Raw genomic sequence first — 20,910 nt, forward strand, 5'->3', positions numbered from 1 at the left:
CTGGGTGCCAGCAGCCGGGGCTGCGGGGGGGCCTCTGTGAGGAGAGGCTGGAGCCCCAGTGGGCCCAGCTCAGGGCATGGCCGGTCCACAGCCAGGCTGGTGGTGCCTTGGGGAAAGCGCATGTAAGAAAGGGACAGGTAGTAGAGGAATGAGGGGGAAAAAAATGGGAGGAACAACCCTGTGACCAATAAAGTAAGGGAAGGAGGATGGGAGGAAGCACTCCAGGCACTAGAGCAGAGATTCCCCTGCAGCCCAGGGAGGATGCAGTGGAAGGATGCCCACCCTGCAGCCTGGACACATGCCCCAGCAGGGGGATATGCCCTGAGGGAACTGCAGCCCATGGACGGCCACTCAGGGGCAGAGGTTTTTTTCCTGAAGGGACTGTATCCCATGGGAAGGATCCATGTTGGAGCTGGAGAAAGGTGTAGGGAGAAAGGGAAAACATTGCGGACTGACTGCACTCCCCCATTCCCCATCCCTCTGCATGGCTCAGGGGCAGGGAAGAGGCAGAGAATTTGGGAGTGAAGGAGGAAGCTGGGCCTGGGAAGAAGTTGGGGAGAAGGTATTATTTTAACTTTTGTCTTTGTTTCTCACTATCCAAATCTATTTTAATCTGCAATAAAGTACATTAATTTCCTTCAAGGCAAGTCTGTTTTGCCTGTGGCAGTAACTGGTGAGTGATCTCCTTGTCCTTACCTCAGCCCATGAGATTTTCATCTTATTTTCTCCTCCTGTCCTGCTGAGCAGGAGGATTGAGAGAGGGGCTGGGTGGGTGTCTGACAGCCAGCTAAGGTTAACCCACCACAACAACTAAAGCCAGACTTAAGACCATCTGCCTTCCCAAAATGGGAGAGACATTGTGGCAAATTACTTTTTCCTAACATTAGAGAAAAGCTAGGCATGACATTCCCTCCTTTTTCCTTTCCTCAACAACAAAGGTGAAAACATATTTGTTGTAACTGTAGGGCTATACTCACACCAGTTTTTACACTCACAAATCAGCAAATTTATGTTGCATTAATGGACCTCTGAATCACATTCTACCAGTCTTCATGCTTAATTTAACTACTTACTTCACAGGTTAGAGGAGATGAGCTATGAAACTGGTTTAAAGGCCTGAAATTCTCTTTCTGCTTTCTGTGATTATGAATTTTTCTTTTATTTATTCATATATAGTGTATATTTTAAGTGTGTATTTAGGGGTGGTATTTTTATAAAATCTTTGTGGAGCTAGCTAGCAAAGATAACAAAAACTCAAATAATTGAAAAATATGCAGAGAAAGCAAGCCAGACAATTTATATTCATTAAAATGCACTGTAGAATCACCTTTCTAAAGTAGGCCAGTATATTCAGAAGACTTCCTTTTGGTAACTAACTTCCACTCCTTTTTCCCTTGTGCTCTTTACATGGTTAACTGTTTTTATTTTTAGAACACCTCTGAGTTCTAGGGCTACATTCAGGAGCAAAGGCTAGCAGTAAGCAACCCCTAACTTTGCTAGGTTTCACAAGAAACATATGGAATAGAAGTTCCGGAAAGAGATTTATCACTTCTCTCAGGAGGACACAACCAGAGGAAGGCCAAAGGAGGCTGTATGAACTCCATACCCCTTTTTCCCCATGGGAAAAATTGTACCTCCCAAAGATGCAGCATATCTCTACTTTTCCTTATTTTTAACACAGGAATGTGGCATAAAAATATGATCAAATATTTTAAGGACATCTTTTTACTCATTTTTCTTTATGTGGGAACTATGTGAGGCTGCATATGGGAACAAGGAAGCTGAGAACCTGTATTGCTGCTTTCCTTCCTTAGCTGTTTTAGGAATCCTCTGGAGAAGGCATGAATGTTCATCTTCATGTAGCCATCAAGCACGAACTAGTTTTCTAACAGTCTTACTGATTACAGAATTAAATTTCTAGTCCCTTCCTTTTTCATTCTTCTAATCCTATATCTTCCAAATGTATATACACACGAATATGCATGGACTAAATCTGCAGTATGTTATCCCTTACGCAGGCACAAAGACAGAATGAAAGGATAATTTTGTCTGTCTTGTGTGTCTCAAACTCTTGGCCTAGGTTCTAATCAAAAAGTTTTCTCCGTATATATACTGATTTTTACCAAGTATGAGATGTATTAAAATCCTGCTTTTAATTTATGTCAATTAGCTTTTAATGTGATGTGGAGAAATATTGTCACTTTGTCATGAATAGCATGCAAAGACCCATACCTCTCCATTCAAAGGAAATTTCTGAGGTTACAGGTCAGTCATATTGAAATTCTATCCATTTTGATGTCTGATGACTGATTGCTTTAACAGGACATATATGTGTAATTTAACACTTCATGTTATTTTCTCAATTTCTTTTCCTCTCTTTTTTCTCAGAACAAATTATGACATCGACATCTAAAGGAATTTTCCGGCCATTTTTAATTATCTTCATTGTCCTTGGCTGTTTCATGGCATTTATACTAATTTATATCAAACCAACAAATAGCTGGATCTCTGGTCCTATAGAATCAGCCAGTTCAGTTTTGAAAATGAAGAGCTTCTTTTCTTCCAAAACTGATAATCTTAATGAAACTACTATTTTGATCTGGGTTTGGCCATTTGGTCAGACATTTGATCTAACATCCTGCCAAACAATGTTCAATATCCACGGGTGCCATCTGACTATTGACCGCTCACTATATAACAGATCCCATGCTGTTCTCATTCATCACAGGGACATTAGCTGGGATCTGACTAATTTACCTCAGCAAGCCAGGCCACCATTCCAGAAGTGGATTTGGATGAACTTGGAATCTCCAACTCATACTCCACAGAAGAGTGGCATCGAACACCTCTTTAACCTGACCCTGACTTATCGGCGTGATTCAGATATTCAGGTGCCTTATGGCTTCATGATGGTCGGTACAAGTTCCTTTACATTTGAGGTGCCAAGTAAGGAAAACTTGGTCTGTTGGGTTGTAAGTAACTGGAACCCTGAGCACGCTCGAGTCAAGTATTATAATGAACTTAGCAAATACATTGAAATACATACCTATGGACAAGCCTTTGGAGACTACATCAATGATAAAAACCTGATTCCAACTATTTCTACTTGCAAATTCTACCTTTCCTTTGAAAATTCAATCCACAAAGATTACATTACAGAGAAACTTTACAATGCTCTTCTGGCCGGATCAGTACCAGTCGTACTGGGCCCTTCCAGAGAAAACTATGAGAATTACATTCCAGCAGATTCTTTCATACACGTGGAAGATTTTCTCTCCCCCAGAGACCTGGCAGAGTATCTTCTGATGCTTGACAAAAATAACAAGATGTACCTTAGTTATTTCAACTGGAAGAAGGATTTCTCAGTGCATCTTCCCAGGTTCTGGGAATCACACGCATGTCTTGCTTGTGATCATGTGAAAAGACACCAGGAATATAAGTCCATTGGAAATTTAGAAAAATGGTTTTGGAATTAATTTGTTTGTGTGTGTGTGTGTGTGTGTGTACTTTTTTGAAGAAGCCAGAGGAAACTTCAGTCCAAGTGGAGAGGAAAGGAAAAGAGAAAAAAAAAAAAAAAAAAGGAAAAGAGAACTTTATGTTATGGTTTATCAGCTATCCTCTCTTGGCTATCCTATTTATATTTCATAAGAGATTTTAAAAGACCATCATCATCAGACATAAATACTCAGTTTTAAATTATAATGTACATACTAATTATGTGCACTGAAGAATATTTGATTGTTTACTATAATTTTTAAACAAGATTTTCCATATTTTATGTGAAATATGTCCCACACTTAAAGTAGTACTTTTTAACACTTTTTTATTTTTAACATTACATTTGCTGTTTAACCTATTTGGAAAATGAAGACACAACTTTTAAATGCCAGAGAGAACTTTAAGAACATAAATTGCTGTTCCAGTCTGAAATGTGTGTAATATTTCAAAAGACAGTAAAGTTTTTTATGGTTCATCTTACATTTTAATAACACAGTAAAGTTCAATACCTACCATTATTCCAGCGTGGTCAATCACACCCCTTTTTAAGGTTGATGAACCTCGAAAAATAGTTTTTAAAAGGTATTACAATAGTAGACAGTCTTTGTTTCAAAAAATGTTTCCTAACAAATAGCTTCAGTAAGTTCCTTTAGGAATATGTCTGTTCTTACCCTCTGAAGAATAAAGAAGTCAGTTTTACAGTAGATGAACAACCTTAGTGACAAAAGCCCAGATTCATACAATTTTTTGAGTGCAAGTCTCATTGTGTCTCGAGTATTATTTACCTGAACTAGAGCTGTAAGTGGTGTTACACTGATACAGAGATAAACTGATTTTAACATTAGAATTTTATTACTTCAGCCTCATGCACTGAATTCAGCTGGTAATAATGGATTTTTAGAAATAGCTTGTTGAGAAATTTAAGCAATTTCTTTCATATAATTCCTTGAATAATTGTGAATTTTTCACTAATTCTGTAACGATCTGTTGAAGTCTAATTTTAACTGGACAACATCCTGTCACGACTCAAGAACGTAGAAAAAAAAAAAGACCAAACAATTTTCTGAAAGAGTTATGCTGAAATTCAGTAAATAAGTTATCAGGCTGACATATTCAACCATGCAACTCATTAAGCTAATTATATTTTTTAAAATATTTTATATGACAGGTATAAGTAAACAAATGCACTCTTAAAAGCAGCAGTTGCTATCACAATTTGAATATATAAATAAGTTCTTAAGAATTAAATTTGCTCTGATAGCAAATACAAAGGTGTGATGATAGTCATGATTGTTTAAAATGTCTACTTTTAATGTGTGATTTGATTTCATTACTTTTTTCTTTCAGCTAAGACTCAAATACCAGATTGCTATATATATTCATATGTACAAGGTTGGTTTAATGACATAAATGTATGGATATGTTGTGATATCAAGTGAAAGCCAATCATCTTGTTTTTTCAAGTCAAAATGTCACAAATACCTCCCACTGGGAAAAAAAAAAAAAAAAACCAACTGTAAAAACTTCTGTTTAGATGATGTATATGACCCTGATCAAGTGAAGTTGTTGACCAAGGAGTTAAGATTAAACTTGCAGATAACAATGTTGCTAAAGGAATAAGGGATAAACAATGGTAAACAATTAGCAAAAGATAAGATGATTTGTCAGATTTATTTTTTACCCCAGGCTGGAATAGAAACACCGAAGGCTGTAAGAGTAATGTAGTTACATTTCTAAACAGGAAACTCCATGGAAAGGTTATAGAAATACTGTGCTCTCCCTATGGTTTCAAAAGATATATTCTGATCCAGATATGTATTTATACTATTTATTGCTGCCTTTAAAAGCTAGTTTGCAATATACTATGAACCCCCTAAACTCACCAGCAACCCAGTACAAAACAAGATAAGCTTACCTTGCAAATTAATGCAATATAACGAAACCCAGTCTTCTAAAAACAAAGTGCTTACATGGATGTAATGTGAGTAGTATTGCTATCATTTTGAAGGCAAGTGGCTATTGTTTACAGTCGGTGCTATTGGACATCATACTATTTGTTTTCAGGAAGGCTGCGAAATTCTCAGTCACTGAATATGCCACTGCTTTGGCTGGATAATCTGATTCCCTTGACGCTGGAATTTGGAAGTGCTTTGCATTGATCTCAAGGGAAGTACATTCACCCCTTGGTGAATGCCCACAGTCCCTTATTTCAGATAGTAGGAGTTGTGCTGAGTGATACAAGGCCTTGTGTCAAATCAGACTGGTTTCTTGGCATCAAGTTTCAGCCAATAAATTGTTATATTGATAACAAATAAGCACAAAAATGAAATACATGTCTTGTTATTACAAATATCAGTCAGTGTATACATAGGAAAGTTTTGAAATATACACTAAATTTTAAGCCTGTAAGTAATGTCATTATCTCTGTAAGCACTGGATCCAGTCAGCATGGCTAATCTTGGGCTGAATTTAAGAAATGTGAAAGCCTTTTGAGAAACAGGGAGAGCTGTTCTCTTCACAGAAACTCAACAGAAGGCTTGTATACTTTGCATCTAGGTTGCATTGATAGAAGTGTTTCAAAGATTAATAAAACAGGAGAGTAATCTAATACAGATTGAAATGACCAAGCATCATGATCAAATCCTAAGCAAGAGACATGACCCTTATGCCTCACTGACATTCCTGAGAAATGTGGGCTGGAACACAAGCGAGCCAGCTATTTTATGAAGATTTTAAAGTGATCTTCAGGTACTGAGCCTTAAACAGTTCTGGATATAAAGAATTTTACTGACAGAAAATGAAGCAACGTCAGGCATGTCCAGCCTAGGTGGTATATGATGTGAAGCAATGGATTTAAAACATCTGGACTCCATGCACGCATGAAGGCAGTCTGCCTAGACCTACACACGTAACCCACAGAACATTGATTCCAGTTTGTATATAACATTAAGCATTGTGATGTCTGTGCTCCTTCAGTGAGCTACCCTACATAAACAGCTAGCATGAATAGACTCGAATAGTAAATCACTGTGAAGGAGAGTGGGCAAAACCAATTAATTATGGAAGGGTAAATAAATTATATGGAATTAGTTAAAATGGAGAACAAGGTCTTATTTATGCCTTGGTACCACTGGCAAAAGAGGATAGTTGTACAAGAAAAGAGAAATGAAAGATGAGAAAACACACCGATTCTTACTATTTTCTCATCAATTTTATTTCAGGCATTGTTTATTTTATTCGCCATCCCACAATAATCTTGTGTATGCACTTGTCACAAGTTATCTTGTCAGTCACTGAAGATAGAGAGTAATCATTATTCTTTCATTTACAAAGGTTTATTTTGGGTGGTTTTAGGCTCTCTGTTGTGCAGTGAGCTATCAACATCACTGCCTTTCTCACTGTGGAAAATAAGACACAAAACAGATAAAATACTAACTGTTGATGCATTGCTACCTCTCTGAATGTGAACAGACATCAGAGAAAACCAGCAGCAGAGCCTTCTAAAGCAGAGTTTTCCTTTCGTGTCACAGACACTCAATGACCACAGCAGCTTTTGCTCAGCATGAGATCTTCATTCCTTAGTGAATCCTGGTTGCCAGTTTCTTTGAATATCTCTTGACATCCAAGATGGTTGTACTCACAATGAACAAACAGCCTGAGTGAGGCCTGTAGAATGTGTAAGATGCATCCAGCAATATACTTGTCTTTTAAGAAGCAGATCAAATAAAATAGAAATTGTACTGAGAAAGCATGAATGTGGGGATTTGTAGAGTTCATGCAGGCTGAGCAAGACATGAGAAATTGGCGCTACTGAGCACAGTAAACAGCTACCTACCGTTTCTAACTACTATGTTTGTTTCTCAAACTGGGCTTTTAAATAAAACACCATAAAATGTAATTTTCTCCCATCTCTAATCAAGCAAGCTTCAGTTAAATAACCAATAACTTTTGCTGATTATTCAGGACAGGACTTCTGTTAGCCTTGTATTATCTCTTTTATTAGACACAAAATCACATTTGGGGAAAGAGTGAAGTCTGTCAGCAAGCTAATCATATTTCTTATCTGACTTCCAGAATCCTTATTTTATTCTATTTTATTTTTTGATTTTGAAGTAAATCATGTCCTCATGAAATACTTTCTGGAATCGATTCAAGAAAGACCTTAAGCACATGCATATGACCATAAGACTCAAGCACATGCTTAAATTTAAGAGTGTCTTAAACGCTTTAATGCATTGGGGCTTCAGACAGTTATGTTTTTATTGCCTTTGGGAACTGTACCAGAGAGCACTGCCTATAGCCAGCAGAGGCCAATTTGTGTGGCCTCTTTTGCATCATGTATGTCCATCCTGTGAGTAGACTGGCTACTCCACAATGAAGACTGTTTGGACTAATTCTGGCTTAGTATCTGTCCTTGGCCCTACTTTTCTGCTTCAGCGTACTTTGCGTGCCACCATTGCATCATGCCATCCACTCAGCATGGCGCTCTGCCTTACAGCCTGCCTGTGCTGGGCAGGGTGAGTGAACTTGCACGTGGTATAAGGAGGTGAGAAGAGCTGAGGCTTGCTGAGGCAGTATTTCGACGACTATCCTAGGAAGAAAGCATAAAACCTAGTTGTGTATGCATCCTTTTAATCCGGACTGAGTATGCCCTAGAGAGGGTGAGTCTCAGCCATACTGACTTTCCTTTTGGAGGAGTCTAGATGAGAGTCTGGGAGTGATCAACTATATGTGCAAAGTGGGAATGAGAAGCGTGTCTGTGCAGGCTGACAAGGAGTCTTCTGACCTATTTAAATTTCACCTAATGGTGAAAGTTAATCAAATACTCATGTATTTTTTTGGTCAAAATTAATACATTAGTGAGAAGAGAGTCCAGGGGAAGTATTTGTTTGTCTACCAGCTGATGGGCTTTTTAATTAATATTGGCTGACAGCTGTGGTTTATTTGTTTGTTTGTTTGTAATATAAATTATTTTAAAATCTTAGAAATCAATCAATATGATTCACACAAGACAGTTATTTCAGCTTCATCTTTTGCTCCTTGCTCAGGCAAATGTTCCACCAGAGTCAGCAGGTGATTTGGGAGATTCCCATGCTAGTAATAAAGGATTGAGCCCAGGGTGGAACGCTTGGGGTAAAAACCAACCTTCTTGTTCACAGATGTTTCCCTTCTAAAATTTGAACAACTAGTTTTAGCTGATTCTACCTTCAGAGAATCAGTGTAAAATTCATACTGGTTGGATATGTTCATAAAAGGTGCAGAAATGCCAAGAAATTGATTAAATAAACCATGCAGTAGTAATTCAAATTCATGGCACAAATGCCACAGTGATACACATGATAAAACCATAAACTCATGAGAAATAATTAGGCTTAGAGACATCACCCTGCAGTTTTCATATTGGAAAAAGTCACTGTATTATTCTATTGAAAAGGTAATTAATTGGGAATCTTTTATTTCACCATATTCTCTACACAATTAACTGAAACCAACAGTCTCTGTGCAGTGAATAGTTCAGACATTTGCTCATGTGGCAGAGAGCCTTTCACCTCCAGGTTAATAGCCTGAATTATGAGTAGGTTTGTACAGAGTGCTGTTTGGCAGCCTCTAGCAGATGACTCTGTGATCTGAGTCAGGTTTCTCATTCCTGCTTTGAGCCAACAAGGCAAAGAACTGACCTGAGATTCATCCATCTTCTGTGCATTTCTTGGCATGCTGACGGTGTGGCTCAGGACACACTCCTGCAGCCTGCACCATGCCTGTTTACGATTATGCAGAAGACTTTTCTAAGTAATGAGGGTATTTGGCTTTTTATTTTGTTGAGGTATGATGGCAGTCTGTACAAATGAACTATTCATACATAGGGGAACTCTTCATTAACATTCCTAAGTAAATAATTAGTAGGAAAATAATGTAATATTTGCAAATTGGCAGCAAAAGCAATTCTTTCTTATTCTTTCTGTCAATTAGTCCAGTGGAAAACAGACTTTGATGAAACTTTATCCCGCTGGCTTGATACAGCCTGTTTGGATCCAGTTACAGGGACACGCATGATAGCAAAATCTGAAAGCTATACGGTAAACCAACACTTATGTATATGTAAGTTGAGATAGTTTCCTATAGAGCCTTGAAGCTGTACCTAAACACTTTAGCGGTCACCAGATGAAAAATGTTCCCATCAATCCTTTTCTTTCTAACATGGTAACAAAAGTCAGTCTGGTATATGCTGTTTGGCAAATTAATTAACTACAAAATCTACATTTTCCTTTGCTGGTCTTTTTTTTGTAACACATGTTATAAGATATGAGATTAAAAATTTTGGAAAGTTAACTCCCTTGGTGCAATTTAATATTTTAAAGATTCAATGGATATACTGAAGAGAGGAAAGTGAGACGCTTTTCCATCTATATGAAATCTATATGAAATCTATATGAAAACGTGCCAAACTCTTTCCAATGAATGAACAAAACAGTTAAATATACTGACTTTTTATTAGGATTTGCAAAATCTTCTATTAATGCACTGTAATTTTGCACTATTTTGTAAGAAAAGAAAAAAGGAAATAGGGAACTGAAACAGAAAAAAAAAGCTAAAAATAGATGCCAAATGTATAGTTTGTAAAATACTATTTTTCTTATATAAGGTATCATCAAATTGTGAATTTAACTGTGTTATTGTAAACTGTGAAAAATGTGATGTACTGTTGTGGCACAGCCTACCAAGGGCCATTTCTAACACACAGATTAGTCGGGACTTCTTTATATGAAACATATTCATAAATCTGAGATCACTTTTGTACTTATTTTTTGTAAACTATTTTTCCACATTTACAACATAGCTGTTATTTTATAGCAAACACTCATTTTGCTTTAGAATATTATTTGAATAGGTGGGTGGGTGTCTTAAATGTGCCAGAGATTCAAAACTGTAACAAAGATAATTCAGAAACTATTCTTTGCCAAACTGTAATGCTACTGAAATCGAAGATGTTTTGTTGAACAAGCAGGCACACTGTCAATAAATGATAGTTTCTATTCTGTGATAATGATGATAATGTTACATTTGCTAGGATGAATGCCTGGTAGTTATGAGTTGCATTCCCCTTCTGTCGTTCTGTATGTTAGGGAAACAAAACTGGGTGCCATAGCTGAATGTCATAGATATTCAGCCACTCACGCAATGTGCCATGGACTTGACCTCTGAAATACCTTGTGAGAATTAGGAGAAAACCCTGTAAGCTTCTTGTCCTGATTCAAACCCACTTTCTGTGATGGGTCACATGAAATTGGAATGGTTGACACATGCAGGACTGGTGTCAGTATGATCTCAGTAAAGATAAGTTCTGTACGTAGAAACATCAGACCACATTTACTCTCTTACTGCAAGATCAGGACCTAAGTCCCTTTCTTGTTGAGTGTTGAGAGGGATCTGATATGAACCCTTACTTCATCTTCTCAGATAATGATACACATGTACTGACAATTTAATTTTTTATGTTTTATATAGTGTATATATAATGCATAAATTCATGTGTAAGAAATAGTAACCATGGAATACCAAATTTTAATAAAAATAATGAAAACCACCCTTACCTGATTCACATTTTATGTGAATCACAAAATGATCACATTTTATGATGCCATGTTAAAAGATCTTATAAAAAGCTGCATTTTTTATTTATTACTGATTATATATTTTGCCCCATGATTTAGATGTTTTATAACAAGGATTCTACCAAACTATTTCTTTGTTCCCTTTGAACAATATCATCACTTTGAGTGAGGTGCATCTGAAAAATGTAAAGGTTCAGACACTGATATTTTCCAGTATTTTTTTTTTTAATTTGATGTTGTTAAACTTTCTTCTGATTACCTATAGCTATGTTCGGAGTTTTCAACACAATTTGACTGCAGTCAGAAGATACCTACTATGTGAAACAACAGGTAACTGTAACCATTTCAAAGACTTCATCATTCATGTGAAATTAATATTTGAGAACTCTGATTCCAAGATGGTTAACAAGCAGCTCACTGACTTATTTATTGAGCACTGGAATTCTCCCCAAAGGATAAACGCTGAATTATGTAAATAATAGTGCTCTATATAAGCCTAACAAATTATTGTAATAGGTATATTTCAAATAAAAACATAACATTCCAAGTGTATTATAGTCTTTGATCATTATTTCGTAGATCTGATGTCATTCTCTTCTTGTGATAGTTCTTATCAAGAGACTGATCTAAAGATTATCGCCAGTCATGCCTATGACTTCTGGCTGAGATCTCACAAACAGAATTTTAGTTCTTTTTAATCTGTTACACCTGAAGCTCTTGTAAGCATTCAGGGTCAGACTGAATTCATATGGACTGTCACATGAATTTGCTGTATACAGCAAACAACACAGCTGAATCAGGATGGTACTGCAATTGTGGTTACTTTGCCTTGCGTTTAGTGACAAGATCAGGCAGCACTCAGCAACAATTTGATTTTTTGGAATTTACAAGATATTTGCTACTGGGAAAGGGCTTTCTTAGTCTATGTAACCTTACAAAAAATAATTTTAAAGGTTCTCAGAGGAGTAGAGTTGCAATTTGCATGCTCATATTCCATTGCTTTATCTACTATACAAATAACCTACGTTTGTAGAGCTGTATCTAAAATAGCAAGTGGTTAACAAAATGGTGTCAGTTTTATTTTTAAATATATATGCAAAAAATTGAAGTAGTTGCCACTGGAACAAATGTAATAAATAACGCAGTATTCCCAGTAGAATAGAATATTTGGTCCCAGTGATCACACAGTTTATCCAAGACGGTATACTATGTTTGGTTACTGTGCAGCTTGAAGAATGGGTTGGGGTCTTCATAAATCCTTTTCCTTTCTATTAAAGAGGCAAATTTTCCTTCCTTCTCAGCTAATAAAACTTGGTTAATTTGGAGAATTGATTTAAAATTTTATTTAATTTATACCATTTGCTCAGACCAAACATGCAACTTTCTGTCTTTAAAACAGAACTTTTTTTCTGAAATTATCCATTTCTTCTTCCTCTCACTTATAAACTCCCCCCAGATACACCAACCTACTGGACACAAAACTTCACGTGTTTGGAAAGCCAGGTCTGTGCCCCTGAATGTCAGAAGCAGCTGACCTAATGATTCGCTTCTGAAAGCACAGCACTGAAGTGGGTTTCTAGTGCTGCCAACAATTTGTGCCTATTACAGACACCAAAAGCACATTTGTGGGCGATAAGACTGCTGTGGGCACAACTTCCTCACACAGTGAACCAAGCAGCAAGCCCCCACGTAGGCTTTACACAGGCTGGCCCTTCAGCACAAAACAGTTCCTTGAACCAAACATGCAACCAGCGTGAGTCCAAGAGCAGGCTAACACCTCTCAGCAAGGCTAGTAGAGAAGGTAAGGCAGACAAACAGTTATGTTACTTCTGGGTCCGTTAGCTGGTTACATGCTGGCTTAACACACCAAAAAACACCCCATGTCAATTCCCACACTGATTAAAACATCAGCTTCCTTTCAAGAATTATATTGTCTTGACATATATTTTAATTCCAATAAAGTCTTTGGATAGGATAACAAGTCTTTAGGTAAAAGGCCTAACTGTAGTTTAAGATATCTTGAAGCATATTTCTACATGTAGGTGTTTAGAGGTGCAGTGAATTTCTAAGTTCCCACTACATGTAAAGGAGTCACAAGTCTACAAAAGTAAATGGAGTCTGAGAGCAGCTCAGCTCACCTATACGGGGTGTCTTCATCTTTAATCTTGCCTAAGATCACATAAAAAAAAATAACATATTAGCTAGCAGTTCAATGACAATTGTTAATACAATTGATTTTGATGTACAAGAAATTAGAAAAATGAAAGAAAACAAAGCTGCTGGCATTGAAAGATGAAAAATTATCCGGTTTCAGGTTTTTCAGTCAAAGTTAGTTGTTTGTGATGTTCTAATTGATACTTTCGTGAAAGATCAAATTCACTCTCCAAACTTTTGCCTTTAATCAAAAACTTAAGATTTCAGTAACATATAAGTAATATTACAATAAATTTGGGAAATTGCATGCTAATTTCAACACTTTTTATGAGATGTTTCTTTTTCTCAAAGGAGGCTTTTTATAAGTGACAGGATTCTTGAATGAGGAAAATGCCATCAACTGCATTTTCATTCTTCCTTGGCTTCTGTCACGTGTGAAGAACACACACTCAGTGGGATGTGGTTAATCAAAATGGAAGAGTTGTTGCAAAAGGTTTCAGAATAATTTCCATACAGTCACAGACTTGCCGCTATACCACAATCATGTTGTTCCTGCAAAAGGAGCAGTCATCTAATAGCTGATTGCATTCTTTCAGACACATACTCTCAAATTATGAAGTTAACTTTGGTTTTTGAGCTGCTCAGTCTTGTTATCAAAACCATTATAATTTCTGGCATTTGTTTAGATAGTCTCCACCTTCTGTCCACTTATTTCCTCAGCCATATCATGCCTATCTCTATATTATTATATTCTCTGTCAGCATTTCAACATAAAAAAAAATAAATCTATTTCCAGCTAGAATGATTCAAGCCTCTTTAACCTCAAAACAGTGAGCCCTACACTCTCACACCATTGCCCCTTCATTGTCACTAAATGAGATTTAATTCACTGATAAGTCCACTGAAATGAAATATAACCAGATACATGGGCAATCAAGTGCTTTTTAATTAGTTTTGTTTGTCAACTGAACATATAGTAAGTAACGCAATCAACCGGCTCTGTCAATTACATCCAGAGTGATAGTTTTACCCCTGAAACCTTTCATTCGAATTCAGCTCCAAGCTGTCACGTGGTTATACCACACTAGACACAGTCTTGAGCTCAATACTGAGGGGAAAGACCAACAGCACAGAATAACCACTTAGTTGTTATCCAAGATTCCCTGATTAACAGGGGAAAAGAAAACCATAGAGCTAGACATACCATATTACCTAGTACAGTGATTTCTGCCTGCACAGGCAGGGTTTATCAGCTCTGTCTCAGCACAGCCCTTGAGTCTGCATCTACATCCTGGCTTCTGGCTAGTGCAGAGCACCACAGGGACCCACAGACCTCTCCAGCACCATGGACAAGCTGCCCAGCAATAATACAGTGCTGATGCATCTCCAAGTGTTCCTGAGAGCTGGGTAGCACCTGCCTGGCGAGCAGGATTGAGCCTGTAGGCCACCCATCAGCCTTATGAGATCTAGGTCAACAAAAGAGTGGGTTCAAATGTGCAGCTTGCTTTGTCTGCATCCTTTTTAATGTCTTTCATGTTGGATGTCTGAAAAACTCTTTTATCTTCCATTTGTTTGATATTAAAAAGCATCCTCTTTCCCACTAGCTCTGAAAGCAATGGCACTTAATATTATCACTCAAAACCTCTTACAAAAATTACAGAACCAAAAACTTAATCTTTGTAGTGATTTTACATGTCTCTGATGTGTTACATTTTAGTTTCTGTTCCAGACGAATGCTATCCACAGATAAACATATTGTATAGCAAGACAGAGCTCATTTACCTTTTTTGTAAGGCTCAAATATTTATTTACAAATTTAAACATTGTCTATGAGCTCTATCTTATCAGTAAAAATATACAGGAATGTGCACCATAATGAGAATAATTCTCACTGCGGCCAATCCCATTCAACCAAGGAGATCAAAGAGCTAGGGGAAACAGATCTAACCCTTCAGCACCTATAAAAATGTTTTTCCTTGATGTTGCAAATTGTAGACTTTAATGGGTTTGAAACCCCTTCCACACTTAAGTAAAGCACCTACACAAGTGTTTGCAGAATTAGGGCCTTTACTTTCCAGACAAATTAGTGCCTTGCATAAATACTCATGTTTTCATCTTCCACATTAAAGAACTGAGGCAGAGTTTATGAATGACATACTACACTTCAGCTAGCTGGACTGTCTGCACAGCCCAGTGCAGTCAAGGAACTAGCTTAGCTGTTGTTATGCTGTACAACAGTATAAACACCTGCCTGCACTGTCCCAACACCTGAGCAAGCTCATTTCAAGCCATTGCACTTCTGCAAGGGATCTGCTAAACCTTTCCACTCAGGAAAACTCTAGAATCCTCCCTGAAAGTTAGTCAGAAAACATGCCTTAGGCGGTTTTCTAAATTTTTTCATCCCATAATGAAACCTGTAACAAAGTTACCCAGGAGCATCTCCCTGTGGTGGATATTAATGCATATCTTTACAAAGCAACTGACTTTCAATATGACCACATCATTAATAAAAATCTCAGATGTTCTTCTCTTAAACTCTCAGCACAATCATTTTAAGACAACTACAACTTGTCCTCAGTGAAAGATTTAGAGGTTTTAGAAAATACTTGATGCTAATATCCTTACCGAGAGGCAGCTGTCTTCTGCCTAGCAATTGTTTTTCTGCTCAGTAGCCTTCTGTCTTTTTTCTACAGTTGCTGCCAACCTTAAATCTAAGATTTTAAGACTGGACTTGAAAGAACATATTCTAGACCAGAACACACAGGATGAGCAATTCTCAGCAAATCTCAGTATACTCTTCACGCTTAAGCTTAAAATTACTTATGAAGCTGTTTTGCAGCTCTGGAATCTCAGTTGCCTCCGTAGTTAAACTATTCCTTCTCACGGAAGCCCATCTTATCTTGTAACAGCACTGCTCTTCAGCTTAAGAGGGAAGAAACTTCTCTCTCTCCCTTAAACTTACAATCATGATGTGTTTTCATGGTGTTGCACCCCCTCTGCATTTTTAGTTTATTTTTCCCTTTGCTTTTCACATCATGGGTTTGCCATGCCCTGATATTCCTAGCTGTCAAGAGGAATTTATCCTTCTTGAATCTGACTAGACCTCTGCACAGTATTTGAGATGCTTGGTAACAGCAGCTTCAATACTACTTCTCTGAGATCATTGATCCCTTTTCCATCTTCCTCCCCAAAGAGATCTGTACTGGTGATGTCTCTGGTCTTGTAACAACTTCTTATTGCTCTCCCAGTACCTCATTGCTTCGATTTGAGGGCATTTCCCAACTACCTTCCTTTATCTGTTTCTCAGTCCCTTATTCCCACTACAGAATTCCCTTCATTCATTTAGCAGCTCAGCACCCTAATGTTATCTAAAAGCCTTACATAACTTTTGTTTTCCTGATTTAACATATTAGCATAATATAATTGAAATTGCTTGTGAAGTCCAGAAACATTAATTTCAAGGTATTGTTGATTGCACCGTTCTGATACTTGCAGTAATATATCCATTGTACGATACCACACCCCCCAAGACAGAACACATGCTTACGAAGCTTTGTTATCTCCTCTGAAGATAATTACTTCTGTGGCTTTTGCTTCACAATACATCCTGATTTTAAAAAGAGTCTCAAAATGTCCCTCACCACCATCAATTTTTACCTAGACAACATGCTGCTCTTTCTCACTCTATTTATTAAACATAAAAATGCCTCTCCACAGCAGTCCTTCAGTGAAGTTCATAACCAGCTCCATCCTCTTAAAAAGACATTTAGTTCAAGATCCTCTAGCAGAGGAAGCAATGAAGCCTAGCTTTATGAATTCAGGTCTTGTAGTTGGATTCTTTAGCATATAATTAGGTATGATGTCTGATTAAAGCTTTTCTCACAATCAGGACACCCATAATAGCTCTCTCTTGTGGATTCCCACATGTCTCTGGAGGGTTACTTTCATGTCAGGCTTTTTTTTTTTTTTTTTTTTTTTTTTTCAGAAGGGAGAATTTACAGGTCTATTTGAACTATCCAGTTGTCCATTTTGACAAACACTATGTGAACGTATTATCTTTGCATCTACTCACACTCTGCGAAATTGGCTCATATACTGGCAAGTTATGAAGTATGAGAGCACCACAAGGAAACACAGGTAGAGACAAGTAAAGAAAGAAAGAGAGTAATTTCTTAAGCCTCATATCCCTAGGAAATGTCTAAAATTATTTGATTCTGATATATATCTCCTTCCACCATGCAGCAGTATGTCTGCCATTTGCACACCCTTAGAAAAACACAAGTTCAACCTTCAATTTCAGGGAGAAACACAAAAGGCAAAGCCTGCCTTTGTGCTGAAACAGTTGCTGCTTCACTTTTAATCCCATTTCAAACCTCTTCCTTCCTCCTCAGATAGTCTTTATTTTGTAAGAATTGCAATAAGTTCCTTCCACACAATATTCTCTTGTTGTCTCACCTACAAAGACTATACTCCCCAAGTGTCCAGATAATTATTTTTTTTTAATGAGAATGACAGCTAGGAGTTTTTGCTAAGGAACAGCCATTCCCCAACTGTTCATTTCAAACACCAGCTGCTCACAAACAAGCATGCAGCCAAACAGCCATTTAAAAATGGTTCTTAGTCAGCCTATGATACTGTGCATTTGGGCATTTGCTTGTGTCTGCTCTTGGAGGCAGACCGTCAGGGAAGACAGACTCCTAGTCTAACCCAGTTTGATCCTTCTTATGTCCTCATACAGAAGTGCCATGGTGAGCTTTCCATGACAACATCTGAAAACTGACCCACAGGTACCAGAGCTTTTCATTCCTGTAGACCCATTTCAGCACCACGTTCAGCGGCCAACTTCTAAAATGCCTTTCTTTTAAGATATGTAGGGGTCTGTGTGCACTCTTCAGGCAACCTCAGTGGCACACAACTCTTTCAGCCAGCCTCAGACATGCAGCAGGTGGCAGACTGTCTAACAGCATCGTTACTCTCAAAGCAAGTCTGTCGTGTGAGTTAATTGAAAGCTTATCTGGCTGTACCTGCATTAACTCACAGGAGTGCCAAACATGCTGCAGGGATGCGCGAGGTAACCACACACCTGAGAGGCAGCAGACTGTGGATAGAGCTATCTCAGGGCTACTGTCAGCATCACCGACATTGCATGTGGAATCACAGGATTTTTTTGGTACCATATTTCTCTGTAAAATATAAATGTTTCTGTTAACTAATTCTAGAGCCAGCATTAGCTCCTGGGAGCCACAGATACAGAAAGATACAGATCACTCAGCCCTCTCTCATGAACATCAGACTTGTCCTTGCTTGGGTGCATGTGCTCCCCCAGCTTTCGGCCCCACGGAAATGCTTTCTTTGCCTGCCCTTAATGTGACTGGGGAATGTTCAAATCTCTCTGAAACCTGCCTTTAGTGAAACTATGGTCCAAATCTTCAAAAGCAGGTACAGGCAGTGGGAATTAGATATATAAGGTCACTTTTTCCACCACATGCCAGGCTTTGTAATCTGAGGTATACTATCACACCGTTAGAGCGATCTATATTATTACACCATTAGAATGAACCCTGGTACCATTTATGACTCAGGCCAGCTCCTGCCCCCCCAGTACATGCCTAGCACATTTCAGGAGTCATTTTATGCCAAGAGGCACTTAATATGAGACTACTGTGTTCTGGAGGATAGGCTTGACAAGTGTGGACACTGACTAGTCCCAAAGAATGGTCATGGACATATTTCACTAATAAAATGCAGTTAAAGCTAAGTACAGATTTAAGCATTTATTACCATATACTTATTTAAATTCTTGAACCGTCTTTTTCTCATGAACTAAAACAGTATCACATCCCACTACCTGCAAAAGGCATTGTCATATTCTCTGGGGACAGTAATCATGTTGTGCTGAAAGAGCTATAAACTCATTTAGGAAAAATCTTCTGCTGTTACAGTTCAGTGTGTGATCAATTTGGCAGCATCCTGACAATTCACACTTCTGCATTTAATGTGAATTTACCTCCTTTTTAGTGGCAATTTCTTCTTAATGAAAACAAAATTCTACCACTGCTATTACATAAAATGTGAACCTAATTTACGTCTAAATCTTGTGCTGTTTGATGATCTTCCCTCCCTTGATTACTATGAAGGTCCTCCTGCAGATTTCTACTGTGTAAGAGTGAATTCAATCTTTTTCAGATATCTGGAGAATAGATAGCTCTTGATTAAAGAGTTCGTCATTCATTATACCCCAGCACACAATACCTATTCAGGGGTAGAATTTTTTCCTCCTCAGAAAGGATATTTTCCATGTAATTAGAATAGAAGGTAAGATTCTGTTCATATTTCCAATTTTGGCCTGCATAGAACTGGAACTGATAGCAAGAGAAGTAACAAAAGTGAGCAGAAGAAATTCTGCTCTTTTGATAAACATCTGCAGAAATTCCTTGAATCTGGGGACACATTTTTTAATGAATCAAATAAGGACTGAATAATATTTACAGAAGCATAGGAGAAGGATGCACCATGGCAGGTCAGAGGTCCTGCATGGAAGGATTATAATGAATCAAATGAATATTTGCATGTTTGCAAACATAACTGAATGGAAGCTCAGAGCCCTTCTAAAGTCATTTATTATTTCACACACTGCATTTCACATTTAAAAAGTTAGTTAGGAAATTAATTCATTAGCTAGGTAAAAGTTCTTCAAAAATGTCATACCTTTTAGACAAAAATTCTGAAAACTACAGATTACAATATTATAATTGTTATTATTATATAATAATGTAGCAGTTTAACAGACATTGTTTTGTTATGTTTGTTTGCAGTTTTCAGTAAAGAATGCGAAACCTAGTAGACCTCAAAGGTCAGATCTAAAAATTACCCACACAAGAAAATGCAGTGCTGATATGTTTATGACCCCACTACTATTTCCTTATGTTCTACTTTTCACTACATTACAAAAAAGATAAGATCCTCCCTCCAAATCTCTTCAGTGGCACAACATTCTTCTTTAATGTTGCAATGGGTTATGACTTCATCATCAAAACTCCGTAAAAAAAATCTGTATCACAACTCAGCTTCCACATAAATATGAGAGTTTGTTAGAGCTGGCTAGGAGAACAAAGGCTCTTATTAAAAAATCAGGTTATGCTGAGCTGAATTTATATCCAGTATCCCAAGCTGTCCTGACTCAGCCTCATGCCAGCAAGATGATATTGTCTGATATCTAGCACAGGGTGAATGAAAGGTATATATTTTGAGGGTTTTTTTAAGCTACTTATAGTGTCTGCCTCAGATCCCATCTTTCTTCCTCCCTTTTCCAGCAGTAACCTCAACACAATGACAAGGCCCTTCTATTTCATTCTTGCAATGGCAACATTCAGTTGTGCCCACACTACCCACAAGCTTTGAGGTGATGCCGAGTGTAGGGATGTGTTCACTTGCCTTTTTTCCTGAATGGGCCTTATCTGACTGCAACAGAATTACACCTCCACGTAATATTAAACCCTCATCCAACTGCGGGCAAGACTGGGAGATAATTGATTATTGTAATTCTGCTTGCTTTTAAATTTCTCTGGAATTCATCAAGGACAATACTCTGCTTGGTCCGTTTTTTGTATTTCATCATGTTCAGTTATCAGGTATAATATGCCTC

General features: G+C 37.6%; 1 protein-coding gene across 2 annotated transcripts in view; it reads left to right on the plus strand.

The window, feature by feature from the left end:
* FUT9 (fucosyltransferase 9) overlaps positions 1–11,079 on the plus strand; it is a 108,950-nt gene extending 97,871 nt beyond the window's left edge. For both annotated transcript variants that reach the window (XM_027786027.2, XM_055811263.1), the window contains exon 2: positions 2,389–11,079. In XM_027786027.2, the coding sequence (XP_027641828.1) occupies positions 2,397–3,476 (1,080 nt within the window). In that variant the 5' untranslated portion in view covers positions 2,389–2,396 and the 3' untranslated portion in view covers positions 3,477–11,079. The remainder of the gene's footprint in view (positions 1–2,388) is intronic.
* Positions 11,080–20,910: the final 9,831 nt, after the last annotated feature.

Source organism: Falco peregrinus, chromosome 7 (assembly GCF_023634155.1).
Source record: "Falco peregrinus isolate bFalPer1 chromosome 7, bFalPer1.pri, whole genome shotgun sequence".
NCBI lineage: Eukaryota > Metazoa > Chordata > Aves > Falconiformes > Falconidae > Falco > Falco peregrinus.